The sequence below is a fragment of the Convolutriloba macropyga genome, chromosome 1 (assembly GCF_964194025.1).
Source record: "Convolutriloba macropyga chromosome 1, txConMacr16.3, whole genome shotgun sequence".
NCBI classification, from domain to species: domain Eukaryota; kingdom Metazoa; phylum Xenacoelomorpha; order Acoela; family Convolutidae; genus Convolutriloba; species Convolutriloba macropyga.
The window spans coordinates 45,834,460-45,854,015 of NC_134468.1; the positions used below are offsets into that span (position 1 = coordinate 45,834,460).

Sequence of the window (19,556 nt, forward strand, 5' to 3'; positions counted from 1 at the left end):
TTGCATCCCGATTTTTAAACAGTAGTGAAGAACGTTATAGGATTAACGAATTAGAACTTCTTGGGGTAGTTTGGTCCATAGAATATTTTAAAAATTATTTGTATGGTAAAGAATTCACTGTTATCACTGATCACCGCGCATTACTTTCCTTTTAAAAAGAACATCGATCAAATAAAAATTACAATAGTAGGTTATCACGATGGGTTGATCGTCTTTTGCCCTATCAATTCTCAATAGAGCATCTACCTGGCCGAAAATGGGACTAGTTGATTACATATCTCGTAATCCATATCAACCAGCAAAAATTGTTTCCAAATATGACGAGGAATTTTTAGTTGCAACATTATCGAGCATACATTCTGATGCTCAATTACTTCAACGAAAACACAATCTCTCAGCTAATTCACTTCATAAATTATATATTGATATTGATGGTGAACATAAAAATTCCACCACCAATACAGCACAAGTTTTAACCATAAATTACGTAACACCAAATCCTCAAACTGAAATTTATGATTTACTCGCCCCGCGAAACAATAGTTCAAAATTCTATTCAAAACAAACCTCTAATTCAGACATAAATTCCACCCAGCGTGTACGCTTAACAGATGTTAGTTCAAATCTCGCCCCGCGAAACAATAGTTCAAAATTCTGTTCAAAACAAACTTCCAATTTAGTCATAAATTCCGCCCAGCATGTACGCTTAACAAATGATAGTTCGAATCTCGCGGCGCGAAAATACAACTCTAAAGAAACCTCCTTTAAATTCAATCATCCGTATAGTACACACGCCCCGCACGTACATTTAACTAATAATACTAAATCATTCGCAGATCAAAAACATAACTTATTTCTCCATTCCACTAATAGTATTAATTTTACTAGTGCACATGATCAGCGAGTACATTCAATTCAAAATGATTTCGTATTCGCTCATACATATACTACTTCAAAAGTTAACACTTCTAATTTAATTAATACCACCTCCGATCTCGCATCGCGAGTACGCTTTTGCTTTAACAATTTAACACCCGCCCGGCATAATACTTTATTATTTACTCAAAAGACTAGAATGCATTCCTCAGATGACTCTTCTGCAAAGCAAGTTACTAATTACTCAATTCACTCTAAATCTGCGTCACATAGTCTACCATTTACAACTAATCCTGTACAAATTGAGTCTCAAATGCTAGTAAACACAAGAAAAGCGTCACTCGCTTACCAAAATGCTTCCAAATTTACTCCATTAAGTCATTCTCACTTGTCAATCAAAAATCAGCCTCAATTTCTTACCTTTTTTAGTAAGCCACACTCAAATACTTTAAATAACTCACGTGCTCAATTAACAAACAACAATCAAGTGCTTTTTGCCCAAACTCAACGTGAAATTCAGTTGTCTTCCTCTTTGTCAATTAACTTAATTGAAAAAACTCAACTCTCATCAACAATGAGTCAACAAGCTTCATCTCTCAAGGGAAAATCACTCTCCTCCCGAAAAACCAGAGCTTCGCCACGCGTGTCATTCACCGACAATGCAACCACAATTACGCCACGCAGATCCTCCTCGCATTCAAATTTTAGCACCCCACTAACGGATAGTCCCCAAGTAATGTCTTTTGAACGAGTGGTGGGAAAAGTATTTAGCAAAGGTCTAATTGCATCACTAACAAGCAAGGACGCAGTTCTGAAAGAGGTTCGTTCGGGAATGCATAATTCGGGAAGATGAAGAAAGACTAAAGGCCCTCAACCCGTATCTTCATAGCTATTGGCGGGACCTTCATGTGACTGGCGGGTGTGTTTGTATGGACGAGAAGGTGGCCATTCCGAATGCACTCAAAGATGCCCTCATTGACGATTTACATGCGAGTCACCCAGGTAGCTGGGGGATGGTATGTATGGCTCAGCACTGCTGATGGCCATACATGAATCGTGATTTGCTTGTCAAAGCAATAGAGTGCAAATCTTGCACTGCTATCGGTAAAAATTTAAAATCTGTCATTCCAAACCAAGAAATACAAATAGATTTTGCAGGGCCCATTAATAACGAAAAAGAACATGAAATATACATTTTAAAATGCATTGATAGATTTTCAAAATGCCCTTCTGCAGAATTGGTTGATAATGCAAATTCCTCGAGTGTCATAAAATTCCTAGGTAATTATATACAAATTCATGGAGTTCCTCGTTCCTTAAGAATAGATCAAGCTCGTTGTCTTGTAGGTAACCAAGTAAGAAATTTTTGTACAAGAAATAACATCAGACTATTAACAGCTCCGGCAAATGATCATCGTGCAATAGGTTTAGTTGAACGACTTATTGGTACTATTAAACAACGCTTGGCATGTATAAAAGACGCAAATAAAGAAGTAAATTCGTTCACCATTAAAGCAGCATTAAAATCGATTATATACCAGCTTCGCATATGTGAACATAGAACAACTAAGCTTTCGCCATTCGAATCTCACTTCGGGCGTAAAGCTAATACACCACTTAGTAATATAAGTACTCAGCCAAAATCATCTGACTTAAGTTATGAAAAAATTTTGAATCATTATTTAGATGAAGAAACTGTAACCCCTAATGAATTGCTGCCGGAGGAACACTGGGGAAACAGCCGGAGTGACGACGAAATTGAACGCAATATGTGTAAGGCGACAAAGGATGCCACCACTCGCGAACGGCTAGCAACTGATAATGAATCCCGTTTCCTTCGCACCACGCAAGCGCATCGCCCACTTCCATTGAAAGAACACGCCGTACGGTTAAATATTGCCCGAAAGAAACACCTTCATAAGAGATCAAAAAAGAATCTGGACGGCTTGTATGAGGTGTTGGCACCAGGATCGGTAGTACAAAAGACCGATCAATACACTTCGGTTATTCGCGAGCCGGGAAAGATGGAAGTGACAGTACGCAATAGTGATATTGCAATATTTGGTACTCGGGAAGAACAAAAAACCAAATTAACCGACTACATAAACCGCCGAGGACCCCGCACGCACGAGAAAACAACTGAGGCTAAGATACTCAGCCACATCAAAGAGTGTACCCGCATACAAAAAGGAGACCGAAAAATGAAGCATCGAAAATGAGAAACTGGTAGTGATGTATCCTCAAATAAATCTAACATTGCTCGCGCAATGCGAGTACGCATGCCTAAAGTTCCAGACAATTTCGATCCCCAAGCAATACCCGAAATTCCAGAGGCTGCTCCCGAACAGCAAATTATAACTGGAGAAGTATTAATTGCACCCCCTCCTACAAATACTCAACAAGAAGCACTCTTATCATCTCCTTCAGTTCCAACAACAACATTACCCCATACTCTGACAAGAACAACCAAACGGACTAGAAAAAGTCCTAAGTATTATGGATATGATAAAGAAGATTCATCTGGTGACTCCACTAATTCGTGTCCTCCGAACTTTGCTCCACCTCGTAGGAAGCGACGCGTAGGCGACATCGAATCGATACAACCTTCGGTTGTACAAACAGTTGTTGATACAGCTACGCGGGTTGAACCTATCGCAAACAACTTTCCCTCGCCTATCATAGGACAGGTGTCACCGACGGACCCCCGTATACGACCAGCCGACCACAGCACTTCAAATGAACTAATCATTGATGAAGAAGACATGTGAAAACTCTGATCCATTAAACTTGATACATTATTAATTGCGACTAGCTATGATAACCAGTAAATATATTGTTGATACTATTTAACCGGTGAATAAGTATTATTATTCATCATATTGTTATTCAAATTTTACTTTATGCAATTTTATTTTTCTTTGAAGCGGGAGAAATGTCATACATAATAAATTAATTTAGTGCAGTAAATTTATCATACGATGTACTTAATTTATTTAGTGTACTTATTCCTGAGGGGCATGTGTATAAGTCATTGTTATTTCACATGCTAGACTGTTGCTCCCATCTCCCATAGCGGGAAATTAGTGTTCACGTTTTGTTATGACTTCTGGAATACCAGTTGCCTTAATCTTCATTCTCTTAGTTTTGCACTTCGCGTACAGTTGCTCAATTTAACTTATTCTTCATTAACTGTCTTTACAAATCGAGTAAAGTAAACAAATAGTCCTTACGCGATTCGCTCAGCGGATTCATTTAGAAATTGTGTAAAGCGCACTCGCCGCGCAAGTAGGACATAGAACATAAACGCAACTCGCGACTCAAGATCAAGTACGCAATTTCATTCGCGTACGACAGCCCCCATAGGTTGGTTAGGTTCAATTTTTGAATAAGGCATCTAATTGCACACAAAAAGCATCTAATCCGAAGATATAGAGTCCCCAAAACCGTTTTTTCCTTTTCTTTGAATAAAAACTATTTTAAGTTTTTCCGCGGAAAAAAATCATGGTGAATTTTGTTGAATTCACTATCATGGCTGACATGGTGAATTTTTTTGTCGTTTCTAGAACCCTTTGAATAAAAAAGAAAAGATGCAACAAAGTTAACCAATATTTTTGTTGCGTTTGCATTTTTTCACGAAAATGTCTAATGGTCTTTTCAAAAAATCTTGAAAATGCTCTTTTAGAATTTAAAAATCTGCTCACCTAAAATTTGCGCTCTTTCTCAAAATTCGGGTAGAATTCCAATGCTGCATAGCCTTCCAAGTCTATCTCCCAACAACTTGCAACACATGTTAACCGAATAACTTAAATGTGCTTACCAAATAACCGTTTGAATTACGTGGCACATGAAGGTAAAGTACTCAACTTACAATTCCTACAAGTTAAAGATTCTACTTCAAAAGCTCTTAAAATTCTTAATTTTTTGGATTTGACAGACTGGCTGGGTCCATTTTTTGAATGAGGCATCAATTGGACACAAAGGCAACTAATCCTTAGATTTTGAGGAAAAAAAACAGTTTTTTTTTCTTTGAATAAAAGCTATTTGAAATTTATGTATCAGCGAAAAAAATCTGAGAGCCATTTTGATAAATTTATTCGATCATACCTTAAACTCTTTGAATAAAAACAAATTTGCGCAGCAGAGGCCAGCAAATTTTCTTGCTTATAAATTTTCCCGTCAAAATGTTCACTGGTCTCTTTTAAGAAAAATTTTGAATCGTCTTCCTCAATAATCAAACGTGTGCTCACTTATATGTGCGCTTTTTCTCAAAACCCGGGTCAAACTTGCCTTGTAAACTTGCGGGAACTTATAAATTTGTTACACGTTCTTACAAAGCGCTGCATCGCCTTCCAAGTTTATCTCCCAAAAACTCGCAAATTCTTACAAGTTAACCGCTTCACATAGAAGTGCTTACAAGTTAAACTTTTGAACTACAAAGGTATTGAAAGTGAAGTATTTGACTTCAAAGGTTCTAAAAGTTAAACATTTGACTTCAAACGCTCTTACAAGATAACCTTCATCATCTGATTGTTTTCTTTTGTAAACTTGCAAAGTCCTGGCATAAACATAGAAGGAGATGAATCACGTTGCACGTTTTTTTTGACAAAACTGGCGAGTTTTTATCAGATAGCCTTTCTGCCTATATTGGAGGGGGAAAAGGTCGCAAGGTATGATTGTAACCGCAGGAAATGACTGTACAAAAAATTGTAAATCATGTACAAATTGTAGCTCTTAACTTACTGGATTTGCAGCAATCATAATATGATATGCGTAATGTGTTCTGTTGTCTTTTTGAGTAAAACAGATGTTTATGATGAAAAACAGACTATGAAAAATTGTGAAATTAAATCATTGAATTAAAAAAGTGATTTTGTAAAAGGCATGAAGGGTAATTTATTTCTTTTGAGCAATGAGATCTGGCATCTTTTAAATCAAATTGCAAAAAGGCCTCTTAACTTGAAAAAATTTTTGAACAGTATCGTTGCTAACGGTGTGATTAGTACTCTTTTAGTATGAGGTCAAATTCAACCAGTATGGCAGCTGTCATAAAATTGAATAACCAACCTGAGTGTCAACATTGATACCGAAGACAATATTCATAATAATATCCATCGTGCATGCTCTGTAAAGTGGTTTCAATTGAAATTCTTGATCAGGTGTCTCAAGTATTTGTTCAAATTTCTCACACAGGTGTTTGCCCACCCCGCTAATCAGAGGAACCATCTTCTTCAGTTTCAGTCCTGTGAATGTGGGGGTCAAAATGTTTCGTACTTGGCGCCATTCGGAATCTCGAAGTAAACTGACAGCTTTGCGAAGGTATTTGGGGTTAAAACCGGGAAGAGAAGCTCTGTTGGGGAAAATATCGAATTTCTTAATCATCACTTCGCAAATGAGGTCTGGATCCGTGATGACCAGAACTGGTGTGGATCCATTGAACATTCTAAAGAGCAGCAATTGAAAATATTATGGTCATTCCTTTTTTCGATTTTAGTGGACACTCACGTCCTGCATGGCAACACTTTCTCTCAGAATGAAAGAAACTGTCGTTTTTATTTTGAGAAAAACCTAATCTTCAAATCGCTTTTGTTATCTGTTTTCTGTAACTTTCTTTGAATTCAGTATTTTAAATTTCATCTTTTTAATTTCATTTACTTTACAGTGTTCGGAGGCATTGCAGGTTACTTAAAGTTATTGCAAATTGCTATAAATGAGTAAAAAAAAATTTGATTCACTTTTATTTTCAACTAGAGAAGGTTTTTCAAATCTTACCCAAAATATCCCTTATGTCCGTACTCCCGAGCCATTCTTGAGTTGATATCATGCAAGCCCTCACTAGAAGCGGTAATCAAAGCATTCCCCATAATTGGAACTGGTTTAGGCCCGGGGACCCCCTGTCTTTGCCACACCCCAAACACACTGTCATAGTGCACTTTAAAACACACTGCAGCACCCAAAAGGGATCCAGTTATCCAAACCCATCTGGGAACCTGATCCAAAGTTTCCTTGATGTTCGATTCCTGAACTAGACTAACAATTTTTAATTTCGATAGCTCAGTTTGTAGTATTTGTGCGATCTCGTTTAGCGACATGGTTAATAATCACAATGATCGAAATGGCGCTTTATCACTAAGTCATGAGCTGTAATGAATAGAATTTGCTTTCAGAATTTAGTTTGCTCATTGATTGCTCTCCTGATCCAGTTTAAACAAGTAAGTATGCATACTTTAGATACTGGCTGGTTGCCCCATTTTCTTATGTTGATGTCGAAGAAACTTCGCCTATCCTTCAATAAACTTCAATAATTGAAAGTGGTCCTGGATTTAATATGGCATACCATTACCGCTTGTTTAAGTACCCGCTACTATTTAATTAATGTAAAGAATCTGGATCTTGATCATGCCCGCCCCTAGTTTTCTATTCTCGCTGCCTAAGATGGCTTTGCATAAATTCTTTGACCAGTTTTTAAGTTGTCTTTTGGAATAACCCTGATATTACTTGTCATGCTAGCTGCTAGAAAAGAAGTGGATTTTAATTTGAAAACCTAATTTACGGAAGCTTGGGTAAATACCGTTGAGCGATTAGTTCCTTCCACCACTATGTGGGGTCGGAAAACTGCTACAAAAATGGATCAATTTTGACAAGATCAGTTACTTGATGGATTTACAACTAAAACTATTTACAAGAGAAAAGTGTAAAAAATTTTCTGAAGGAAATTCCCTGTATAGTTTTTGAATGTGTATTTGTACGTTTTACATATGATTAATCGAGCCTACAGAAAACCTGTGCCTAATATTCTTGATTCAACGTTTACCGTTTTTGTAGTGTACTATAGAGCAGTTAGTTCTGGAGCAGGCCTTCACCTGCTCCAAAACCTAATCTATGCCCAGGTTGAGGTGCCATCCGGAAGTGACCTCCGATCAGACCAAGTCCAACGCACACGGTGTGTTCCCAGACCAAAATTACAGGGTCTGGGATTTGGTTCCAGCGCACAATAGTATGATCAGAGGTCACTTCGGTCTGGGTAAGGTATGATCAGAGGTCACTTCGGTCTGGGGATGGTATGATCAGAGGTCACTTCGGTCTGGGGATCGTATGATCAGAGTTCACTTCGGTCTGGTGATGGTATGATCAGAAGTCACTTCAAGATGGGAATGGTCTGATCAGAGGCGGATTCAAGCGCACATTAGTCTGATCAGAGACCATTTCGAGCGGATTTTTTTTGATTTTTTGTTTTTTTAAGAGAGATGTCGGCTCTGTAAAGAGGCAACAAAAAGCAGCATTCTGATCACAGACAGATCTAGAGTCTAATGTCTTTGATCAGAATCTAAGGGGTCCAACTGATTGAACATGTCAGTCCCCTTACAAGGAAACTTTGTTTAACTGTAGAATACGATGTTTTATTTGGAAACCTGTCTAAATTTAACCATTGAGTTGGAAATATGCACTAATGTATAATAAATATTTTTTTCTCAGCAGTTGGGCTATGTTTTCTTTAGCAATAATACTTTAAGAATGGTCTTTTTTAGATGAATATAATAATGCAAACATCATTTTGTATGAAATGAAAATAATGTAACAAAATTCGTGCGGTGAGGTGATTTTGAGCGCACAATAGTCTGATCAGGAGTAATTTTTGAGCGCACAATAGTCTGATCAGAAGTGATTTTGAGCGCACAATCGTCTGGACAACGGCCTGGGTTTGAACTGGGCCATGGTGGCACAATCGTCTGGACAATGGTCTGATTATGGTCTGGTCAGAGATCCTTTCCGTCTGGGAAGGTCTGATCAGAGACAGTTTCGAGCGCACTTAGAGCGCACACGGTGTTTTGAGCGCACTTTAGTCTGATCAGAGGATACTTTGGTCCGGGAGGGTCTGATCAGAGGTAACTTTCGTCTGGCACGGTCTTATCAGGGGTCACTTCCGGATGGCACCTCAACCTGGGTGTTTATCTCCCGGGTCGACCGCCATTTAACGCAATATTATGTAAGACAAGCGGTGAATGCGGAAAACTTTGTAAGATAAACGGTGAATGCGGTGAAATTACATGAATCAGGTGGAGAATGCGGTGGAAAAAAACATTTATTGCCTGGTAGCGGTGAAACTTCATAACTAAATTATGTACGACAAGCGGTGAATGCGATGAAATAACATAATTTCACCTCTTAACTTACCGGTGAACTTATATAAATTTACCGCTAAGCAAAAAATGTTAAAATTGTGTGAGAACAGCAATGAATGAGGTGAAATTACATAAATTTACCGCTAAGCGTAGAGGTGAAATAACGTAAATTCATTGCTTAGAAAATGCCTCGAAATGTCTTTTGTTCAACGAAGTTAAGATAAGGTTATTAAAAGACGCACGGAAAATACGTGTAATTTCACCAGTAGAGTAAACGGTGAACTTACAAGAAATCACTACATTTCAATGCTAATATTTGTAATTTCACCGCTAAACTTACAAAAGTTCAACGCATATTTTTCACAAAAAGTGGGGTGAATTTTATTTAAATTCAAAACAAATAAGCAAGAATTTAGGTAGAAGTGGCGCAGTGGAAGCAGAAAAATTCCAATTCAGTGGGACAACAGGGTACAAAAATAAAGCAGTCCAAGTTTTTGTGATTGTTGTTGTTGTTGTTGTGGCTTCCTGGGGTTTGACACCAGAGGGATTTCTCCCATAACTTCTGATTAGAACGACGTCCACATGTTGCGACAGTCACAGCAGTCGCAACATAGTTGCCATGTGCGAGGGTTGGAATCAAAGAAACTGTTGTCGACAAATTTCCACATCAGGCTGACTATTAGCGATTTCAGACTGAGAGGATTGGCAAACTGGATTTTTTCGTTTATTCTGTTTATATTCTGCATGTCCGGTAGACAAATTCTCCACGAGTCTTTTCTTTTTTTGCACTTGTTTAGCTTGAAAAACATTGTGGACCTACCAGATTCAAGGTTGCAAGTGAGAACATTGATGTTACGTTCTCCTTCAACAAGTAGTTTGGACATGAGCAGAATGTCGTTGCACTGCATGAAGAGCGGAAGTGGTAGTACGTTGACGAGACGTAGCTGTTGGAGGTAGCTTCGATTGGATTCATATCAGACCCAGTTCAAGGCACGTTTTTGAAAGCTCTCTAAGTCTCTGGTTGGACCACGGCTCAACCGTACGCAGTTCATTCCGTAGAGCAGTATTGGCAGAAGAATAGATTGGTAAAGTCCGAGTTTGACAGACACATTGACTTTCGGCGAAACGTTTCTTCGGATTAGGTAAAGAGCCCTGTTGGCTTTCCTGAGTCTTTCGGAGACGTGTAGAGACCAGGTCATGTCTTTTGATACAAAAATAACAAGATCTTTGATGGAGTCAGCGCTGTGCAATTGGCTTGTGCCTAACATCAGATCTTCGGAGTGGTGGTGGATATTCAGTGCAGCGCACTCTTCAATTGCCCGATCCATTTTGTTAGTCTTCACCCAGTGCAGAATGCCGTTCAGGTCTTCTTGAATTTGCCAGTCTTGTGAAAAGGAGCTTTAGGTTGTCTGCAAAGATGAATGGTTCGCTGAATTTCAACAAGTCAGGTAGGTCGTTGATGAAGATGCAAAATAATAGGGGCCCGAGCAGGGAGCCCTGTGGGACACCGCTTTTAACTTTGAGAGTTGCAGAGGAACAACTATTCTTTCGAACAAACTGTTCCCTTCCATACAGGTAATCATGGAGGATTTCGAGGAAGCAACCACTGACTCCAATTGAAGCACACTTTTCTAGTAGTAGACGGTGCGGCACGCGGTCAAACGCCTTTGAGAATTCGGAGTAAAAAGCGACTACATTGTCTTCCTTGTTGCACTCCAGTGACTGATGCACTCTTTGAAGAAATTTTATCATGTCGCCTAATGTCGACCTTGTGTGCACAAAACCGTGCTGATGATTATTCATGAATTGTACAAAATGAGTGTAGAGAGGCTCATACAGGCATTTCTCAAAACATTTGCTGTCTATATTAAGGAGGGATGTTCCGCGATAGTTGTTCATCAAATTCCTGTTGCCTTTTTTGTAGATGGGCCTTACTGCGGCTACATTCCACTTCATGGGCAATCTTTTTTAGTCGCTTGATGTTTTTGAAAACTTCGTGGAGTGTTGAACTCATCTGCTCGGACGTTCGCTGGTACAAGATTGGTGGGATGCCATTGGGGCCTCGGGTCTTTGTTATATCTAGTTCTGTTAGGATGGAATTGATATTGCCTTTGCAGATGCTGAAAATTGTCAGCATTGGATTCTCAACCTTAATATCTTTGATTCTGAAGGGTTCTTTCGCGGAGAACACTGAGTTGAAGAAAAGATTAAAAAGAGAGGTATGGTTTTGGGTTGTATATCCAGTTCTGCCGTCGTACTTCATTTCAGATGGAAAGTTTGAGTCCTTTGTCAGAATTTTGAGATGCTTAAAGATCAGTCCGGTTACTCGTGATCCTAGCAAAGGTTTCTGATATTCTTTACGATCTTGTTCGATCAATTCAGATACCAAGTTTTGGAGTTTAGCTACGAAGGTTTTCCGATAGCTTGTATGTCTCAAAACAAGCCTCTTTTTTGGTTCTCTAATTTTCGTAACAGATGTGATTACTTGGTTTGATCCAGGGAGGGAGAGATTGACGGTGCCTAGTTCTCGATGGGACATTCTTGCGTATGAGTTTCGCCAGGTATTCTTCGAGTTGTCAATGTTAGTGATACATGTTGGCAGGAAGGGAGTTTGCTCCATCTCACCAAGAGTGGTATACATTACAAGCATTAATGAACGCATCACCGTCTCCCAGACGCCACCATGATTCATCACACTGGGTAAATTGAATTTCTGCTTGATACTTGAGTTACTTGAAGAGCATTCCACACTGCAACTGTACAATCAATCATGGCCGACTTACCAAAAGAGATGCATGAATTCCAGTGTCGCCTAATCACATATACTGGAGCTGAATAAAACTGTTTCCTATTTGTTGCCACAGTGCGATATTCTTTCTCGGCTCTAACGAAAATATCATTTTTTGACCAGATCATAGCAAACTTCCGACGTCAGAGGGTCAAATCCGTGCAAGGACGGTAACTTGTAGTTCAATTTCACCTCTGCCTCTAGCGGTGAAATTACATAGTTTTGCCGCTATCAACGCATTTCACCGCAAGATTAAGAACAAAATTTGCGGTGAAAAAAAAACAACTTTTCACTGCTTATCTTGCATATTTTTCCAATTTTTTCTTCGCTGCTTCCGAATATCTTTACGCTGCTTCCGAAGATATCGGTTCCTTGCTACAGTCCACTAGAACACTCCGCACTTCAAGTACCCAACCAATCAGGGCTGACCTACACAGAGGCGCGTATTTTCCAGTATCAGCCAATCAGCCAAATTTTGGTAAGTCGGCCATGATTGATTGGAATGCTCTTCAAGTAACTCGAAGTATCAAGCTCAAATTCAATTTACCCAGTGTGATGAATCATGGTGGCGTCTGGGAGAAGATGATGCGTTGGTTCATGCTTGTAATGTATACCATTCTTGGTTACACGTCATTTCACGGTTTTTGTTGTTAAAGTGTATTTTAGTGCAGTATGCTTTGAGTTCAAGTCCGTTAACGCCAGTAAGCGTTGATCGTGGATTGGTGAATAATCTAATCCATGGGCTTTTCCATGGGCTGTACGGGTGAAACAATTTGCAGTGGGTGCGGGAACGGTTGGGCTGATGTGGGGTGGGGGGGGGCTATAATGGGAAAGACCCAAAAAAATTAAGTACTGCCCTTTAAACCATAGTGAAATGCACGCTTAGAGTCCAGTAAGCCGAATAAAATACTGTCCTCAGGGCGTTACCTGTTTATACCGTTTTGGGGACAAAAAGCCAAACGGTCGAACAAAAACCGGGTTGATCAAAAAATGCATAAGACTGCAGGACTAATACAATTGCCTCAAGGTTAGTTGTTTTTCTCAAAAAAATGGTCTAGATAAAAACTGTTAAAAAGCTAATGTTTCCAAATGTGTAATTAATTGTCTTGTTTCCTATACTCGTGAGGGCTTAACAATAAGCAATAAAGATTTAAACATTAAAATTTTGTGCTTGGAGTGCGTTGTTGCGCAATCTAATTTAACTGCATAGGAAATTGTACACCGTAAAGAGCGACGGGTACCCGGAATGGGTCCACAGAGATGGCAAAAAAATTGCCTCCACTTCAACTGAGCGTTATTTGAGAAACATCTGTGGACAAAGACAATCTTCGTCTTTTAGCCCTGGATTCCTCAATCTCTTCCCTGGATGGACTTAAATCTAGCCTCTTCTTCACTTGATCCATAACTTCCCTCTCTAACTTCATCCTCACTCCTTTCCCTGCCGGTTTTTGTGCACCAGTTTCAAAGCCAGAGTCCCGTTCTCGTCTTCGTTTGGTGCCCCGTTTGGGTTTCAATGGAGGAGGAGAGTTTCCTAATGTGGTGTTTACTCTGGGTGGTGTGAACAACAGCTCATCAGTGTCCGAAGATGATTGCGTCACTGATCCTTGGGGCCTGAAACATTAAAAAGCTAAAAAGCAATCAAAACCCTCACGTTTTAATAGGGATCTTTTCCGTTTTTGCCCCCCCCCCCCACCCCCCCAGTACGTTATGCTCCCCCCAGTTACAGAGCACGCGTCATTACGTCATTACATAGTAAATCATGTAAAAATATTGCACGTGCATCTGGGGGTTGCAAATAATATGCACCCACTAAGCTGGGGGGGGGGGGCACAAACGGAAAAGATTCTTTAATTGTAATACCGCTGTTTTTCACTGAGGCATTCAATTGGTACCATTGGAATTGTGAAGGATCCTGCAAATATATTTAACCCGAGCGCATGTACTATTGTTTTGTTAACGTCCAAAAACTAGTCTAGCGCAGGGGCATAAAGACAACACTGGCGAGAGATCCGATCCAATCTTAGGGACTAAGTTTAATGGTTACTGTATTTGTAGGTGTCAGAATTAAACAGTGATTATTCCATTATAGACTAATATTGATTGGTAGTTATTTCCAGCAATGTAGATCATTCCCCCCACATAGCCGTAAATATACCATAACTTTGGACCATTTGCGCGGGGTTAAGTAGAACAAACCAGACACTTCTATTACATCATAACATATTAATAGCTTTATATTTTATATCCCCTACCTTGAGGTGGGAATTAACACAAACGGATGGAACAAACGACAGATATTGCGGCGTTAAAAAGTTTCTAAATTATGATACGTACGATGTTGAGCACCGCTCAGGTGATGAAAAATCCCAAGTAGTGGCATTCATTCTCTTTCTTGGCACTATCAACTTCTGTTCACGAACACCTTGTTCTATTCCATGTTGGCTAGGCGCAGCCTGCTCATTCACGGAATTTCTGTCGCTCATGTCTTCAATCAAAACAACTGCAACTTAGTAACTTAGTCTCTATGTTAATGAACCAATTTGCCTATTTATCTTTTCACTTCTACCAGAGGTAAATTTGTTTCCAGATGTTCCCGCATTTTGTATATTGGAGAGTGTGACATTGATTTGATTTGTTGTTGACTTTTGATGTCAATGCTTTCTGACATAAAAGCAAAGGGATCTATTCTGTCCCCCCCCCCCCCCCCCCCAGCTTAGTGAGCATAAATTTTTTATGACCCCCAGGCGCACGTGCTATTTTCCTACATAGTAACGTGCTGTATAACAACCTATAATTTGTAACTGGGGGTCATAAAAAAAACTGGGGGGGGGGGGGGGTGGCGAAACAGAATAGATCCAAGCAAAGCTAATCGTCAGATTTTTGTCCCCCCCCCCCACTACCACCACAACTATGCAAGCACCAAATATTCGACTATTATATCTTTTTTATTGGATCTTTTTCATTCCAGGGCAATTTCGAGCGCACGGGCGCGCTTGAGTCTGATCATAACCAATTTTGAGCGCGCTTGAGTCTGATCATAACCATTTTCGAGCGCGCTTGAGTCTGATCATAACCAATTGCGAGCGCGCTTGAGTCTGATCAGGGGCTCAGTCTGGAGCGGTCTGATGAGAGGCAGTGACTGTCTGGTACCGTCTGGACCGGGACGATTTCGAGCGCACACCTCGACCTGGGATGTCTTTCTCATTATAGCCACCCGACCCCTACCTAACGCCCAATCCCAATTTTTAGCCCTCATTATGGTTTGCTTACAATGGGGGGATTTTCCATTATCTGACCACTGAAATTTGAGGGCTATAATTGGGAAGACCCCCATATTATTTGTAACCCTTAGCGCACGTACCGTAATTTCACGTAATGATTTACAATGAAATCAAACGCAGGGAGGGAGATAATCCGGATGGATGAAATATAGTTTTCATATGAACAAGGCGGCTCGTTAATGTGCGTTCGCACATGATGTTCCGACCCGAGCTCATCTACATTTTTGACTAAAATGTCAACCAAATCAAGAGATAACAAAAATAGATGTTTGAGTTTAAAACAATCGTTACACATTCTATCTACTAATTGAATTACTAATGCCATGCTTCATTACAGCACCAACGTGACCTGACATTGAAGAGACTAGAAAAAAAATAGCACCAACAAAATTTTGGCGGCAAAAAATGAATATCTAAATTTAAAAGCACCTGGTAACAACGTCAAAATGCAGTCAGATAAAACCTTAACTACACAAGTTTACCTTTTACTAACTATACAGCAGATGAAAAGTTTTCTTAACGAGACTAGGTAACAAGCCGACAAAAAGAACGAACAGTGAGGCGAAACTTAAAAATTAATCAACATTTTTTGCACCAAGAAAATTCAAAAATCTTAAAAAACATTGGTTTTTAATAAAAAAATCCTCGATAAATTACTAAAAAGTCATTACAAAACCAAAAGCACCCGTCTGTGGTCAGACTATGCCATAGAAACAAACTAAAGAGAAACTCAAAAAATTACAAACGATTTGCGAAAACACAAACCTTTGCTACCATTAAAATCAATACCTATCATCTGAATATGTATTTTTAATTCAGTTGTTATTTCTGCTATTTCAGTTGAAGGATTTATACTGAAAGATTAAATAAGTTTACTTGGGCCACATTTAAAAACCATTGGGATCTGTTATTACGCGATTGTTCTGAAGGAAGAGAAAAAGAAACGCAAAAAATGGCCATTCAATAAACGTTCAGAAAAAAACGAAACAACAGTGGCACATAATATCAATATATATGTTATTTCTTGAAATACACGAAATTCGATGGGACATCTGATTGATGAATAGAAGTTAAATTTGACGAAAGGAACCTATTCGCTATATACTGAATGTTTCGAGCAACATCATTCATTCAGTCCTCAATTACAAGCCTATGAGATCTGTGAGCAATTTACGGCTACCTAAAGAACAAAAACAGCGAATTCTGGAAAAAAAATTGAGCGACAAAAGGGTCGAAGGCATTAAAAAAATGAACTTTTCACTAAACACTCTTCAATTTTAAATTAATTTTTCAGGAGCAATGGGAAAACCTTTTTTATCAATATAATTTCAAAAAATCAACAAATATAAACAAATACATTAGACGCACGAAAATTGCGGGAAAACACGTATTATCAACGCCATTGAATTCATTTGCCTTCAACGGAAGCCAGTATATACAATAAATGATGCCTCGAGGGGACAATAAGTTTTTTTGCCAATCGTATTTCATCAATAAGACCTTACAACAAGTTAATGACTATGAAAACAACAACAGAGAGAGGCAAAAACCACAAATTCAGTAGAAAAGTGCCTGAAGAAAATGTCGAAGCAACTCAAATCATAAGCTCTTCCCTGAAAACTTTATTTATGATCCGTTGAACTTCTTCCCTAAACCAATAGGGACTCTCAGCAGTAAGATGATGTGATAAGATTTCAAAAGGATCGAAAAACAAAATAAAGTACCCAAAAAAAATATGAATTCTCGTGGCATTGATGTTTTAAAACTAATAGGTAGAAGATAAAACCGCTAACCAGATTATTTTTGGCTATAGTAGAACGGAAATGGATTCTGTTAGAACCAACAATGACCAAGAGTATTCACGAAAAAAAATTAGGAATGGTTGAATTTCAAAAAAGTTTCGAAAAATTATTTTTAAACCCTTAACAGCCAGTAAACTCAATCTTTCATCGGAGCTCAATGACGATGCTCAGATATAACCCATAGGGAGGAAAATGATGTCTGTCATGCATAGATAGTTAAAAAGACATCACAATAAGTCTTATGACAGAAAACAATAACAAAAACAGCAAAAACTAAAATTCAGTAGAAAAATGCGAGAAGAAAGTGTCGAAGACAATTAAACCATTAGCTATTCTCTGAAAACTTTCTCTGTGATCCACTGAACGTCCTCTCTAAGCCAATTGGATTACAATAATCTTTGGATAATGTGATAAAGAGTTCAAAAGTGACCAATAATTCAAAAAATCCAAAAAAAAAATTTAAAAAAATTGAAATCTTTGTCATTGAAGTCATATAACCAATAGCTAGAAGATAAAACAGCTAAACAGAATATTTTTAGTCGCAGTAAAAAGCAAGTGGGTCCAGTCAATACTGAAACTCACTAACAGTTCAAGAAAAATTTAGGAATTGTTATTGTTCAAATAAAATTTTCGAAAAGTGATTTTTATTTTAACAGACATTAAATTCAATAGCTTTCAACGGAAGTCAATAAAAACGCTCAAAGATGCCCCGGTGGCAGTACATTTATGTTTGTCATGCATAAGTATTCATTATGAGATCACAGTAAGTATAATGACTATTAAAACAACAAAAAAAAACAGGAGAAAACCAAAAAATCAGTAGAAAAGTGCAAGAAGAACGTGTCGAAGCCATTTAAACCATAAATTTTTGTTTAAAATTTTTATTGGTCATCCACAGAACATCGTTTTTAAGCTAATGGGAACTGTCAATATTTGGATAATGTGATAAGATTTCAAAAGTAACCAATAATACGTAAAAATCCAAAAAAAATTTTAAAAAATTGAAATTTTTTGTCATTGAAGTCATATAACCAATAGATAGAAGATAAAACCGCTAACCAGTTTAATTTTGGTTGCAGTAGGAAAGAAGAGGGTGCTCTCACCCCTGGACTGACTTACAATTCACTATAATAAGATTATGATTCTTTAATATTCAAAAAAAAATTCGAAAAATTATTTTTTAAGTCTTAACAGCCATTAGCCGCCCCCTCAATGAATTAGACATGTTCACTTAATGCTCATTATGGAACATATTGCACTGTTAGTCAATGAATCCCTACCATAGGACTCCAAAAAAAATAGTAAAACTTCAAAAAGAAATTCAAAATTTCATTCAAAATTACGAAAACTCAGAATCGAAGCCAAAAAAAAACATGAGCAATTCCTTGAAAACGACGTTTTTTGTTCATTGCGCTTCATTCGACTATAAAGGAGTTTTGTCATTAATAGAACGTCGATATAAAATGTGACTTGTCTCTAGGTGACTTAAAAAAGCAAAAAAGAGAAAAGTTTTATTAAAAAAAGGGCTCTCAATTAGAGTTCGATTTTTTTTGATAGTGAACTTCCCTATGAGACCAGAACTAGTCTTTCTATCGCCTTGCATTCAACTTTTACGAACTCAAAATTTATTCTTTTTATAGAAATTTGAATTAATGTTTTCGTAAAAAAGATCTTAGTTTGAAGAAAATTGTACTAAAAGTGAACAATCATGCTAAAGATCCCATTGTTCACACAAAACTTCAATCCTCGATAACTCCTCGAAAAAAACGAAATTCAAAAAAATCTTTTTACTTTTGAATTCTACGCTGGACCAGCTTTTTAATGATACCACTCACATTTCTCTACGACGAATATATCGATCGGCCAAAATTCACTGAACAAAAAAAAAAACCCATTTGAGTATATAGTTCCTTCCCCCACAAGTGGGGTCGGAACAATAAAAGGAAATTGCGGGCAATTTGGACCTCCTTTTGATCCAATGCAACAATCGGTTCATGACCATATACCCTGTGCAAGGATGCCTAATGTCATAATACGCGTTTTTAATTCAGTAATAGAATAAATTTCTCAAAAACGAGAGAAGAGCAAAATGATATTTTACTGCAGTTTTTAAAGATTTACAGAAGAGGTCTGATTAATAGATCAAAATGATAATTTGCATTTGTGTGAAAAAGTAGTCAAAATCAGCTGTTTATATATCCATTATCAGTGCAAAACTCACGATACAAAACCAATATTAACACTAAGTTTTATAGTGGGGATCGCAAGGGTTACCCATTATCGTTTGCTTCTTCAAATCACCTAGAAATCAGTCGCCGAGGATACCATATATCTAACGCATTTGCGTTTTTTTAATTAACGCTTCCGATGGTATCATAATCATTTAAAACAAAGGGAATATTTTACGTCATAAAATGTAGTTCTAATAAAAACTAACTTGAATTGTCAATTTGATTCAAGCACTGATTCACAGCACCATTTTTTGAAGATTCAATCAAATCAAGGTAGTGATTTGAAACAATTTGTTCTTGTCTGATTGAGCTGGTATGTTGAACTTTCAAATATTTATAATTAGGCTTCTGACTAAAATTTTTATAGAATCTCTAATGGCCTCACTCAAACTTGAGCTCACTGCGTAGAGTCTGCTCTCATCAAAACTGTTCTGAATGTTTCCAACTTCGATAAGGAT

General features: G+C 38.0%; 3 protein-coding genes across 4 annotated transcripts in view; 1 reads left to right on the top strand and 2 right to left on the bottom strand.

Annotated features, from left to right (window-relative positions):
- The window catches only part of LOC142349477 (cytochrome P450 3A6-like), a 32,035-nt gene extending 24,893 nt beyond the window's left edge, over window positions 1–7,142 (bottom strand). The window contains exons 1-2 of the mRNA XM_075401068.1: window positions 6,646–7,142; window positions 5,941–6,316 (exon numbers count right to left, since the gene is read on the bottom strand). Of these exons, the coding sequence (XP_075257183.1) occupies window positions 5,941–6,316; window positions 6,646–6,965 (696 nt within the window). The 5' untranslated portion in view covers window positions 6,966–7,142. The remainder of the gene's footprint in view (window positions 1–5,940; window positions 6,317–6,645) is intronic.
- Window positions 1–19,556, top strand: part of LOC142339618 (ADP-ribosylation factor-like protein 5B) — a 463,878-nt gene that overhangs the window by 399,564 nt on the left and 44,758 nt on the right. The window lies entirely within an intron of this gene.
- On the bottom strand, window positions 12,928–14,352 carry LOC142349486 (uncharacterized). Its single transcript, XM_075401081.1, has 2 exons — window positions 14,119–14,352; window positions 12,928–13,395 (listed from the first exon to the last, which is right to left on the bottom strand). Exons 1-2 carry the CDS (start codon window positions 14,265–14,267, stop codon window positions 13,068–13,070), a joined length of 477 nt encoding a protein of 158 aa, XP_075257196.1. The 5' UTR covers window positions 14,268–14,352; the 3' UTR covers window positions 12,928–13,067.

Coding starts and splice junctions, on each gene's coding strand:
- LOC142349486 (XM_075401081.1), bottom strand. CDS start 14,267: ATGAGCGACAGAAATTCCGTGAATGAGCAGGCTGCGCCTAGCCAACAT. Junction 13,396..14,118: donor CCTGAGCGGTGCTCAACATC/GTACGTATCATA, acceptor TTAATGTTTCAG/GCCCCAAGGATCAGTGACGC.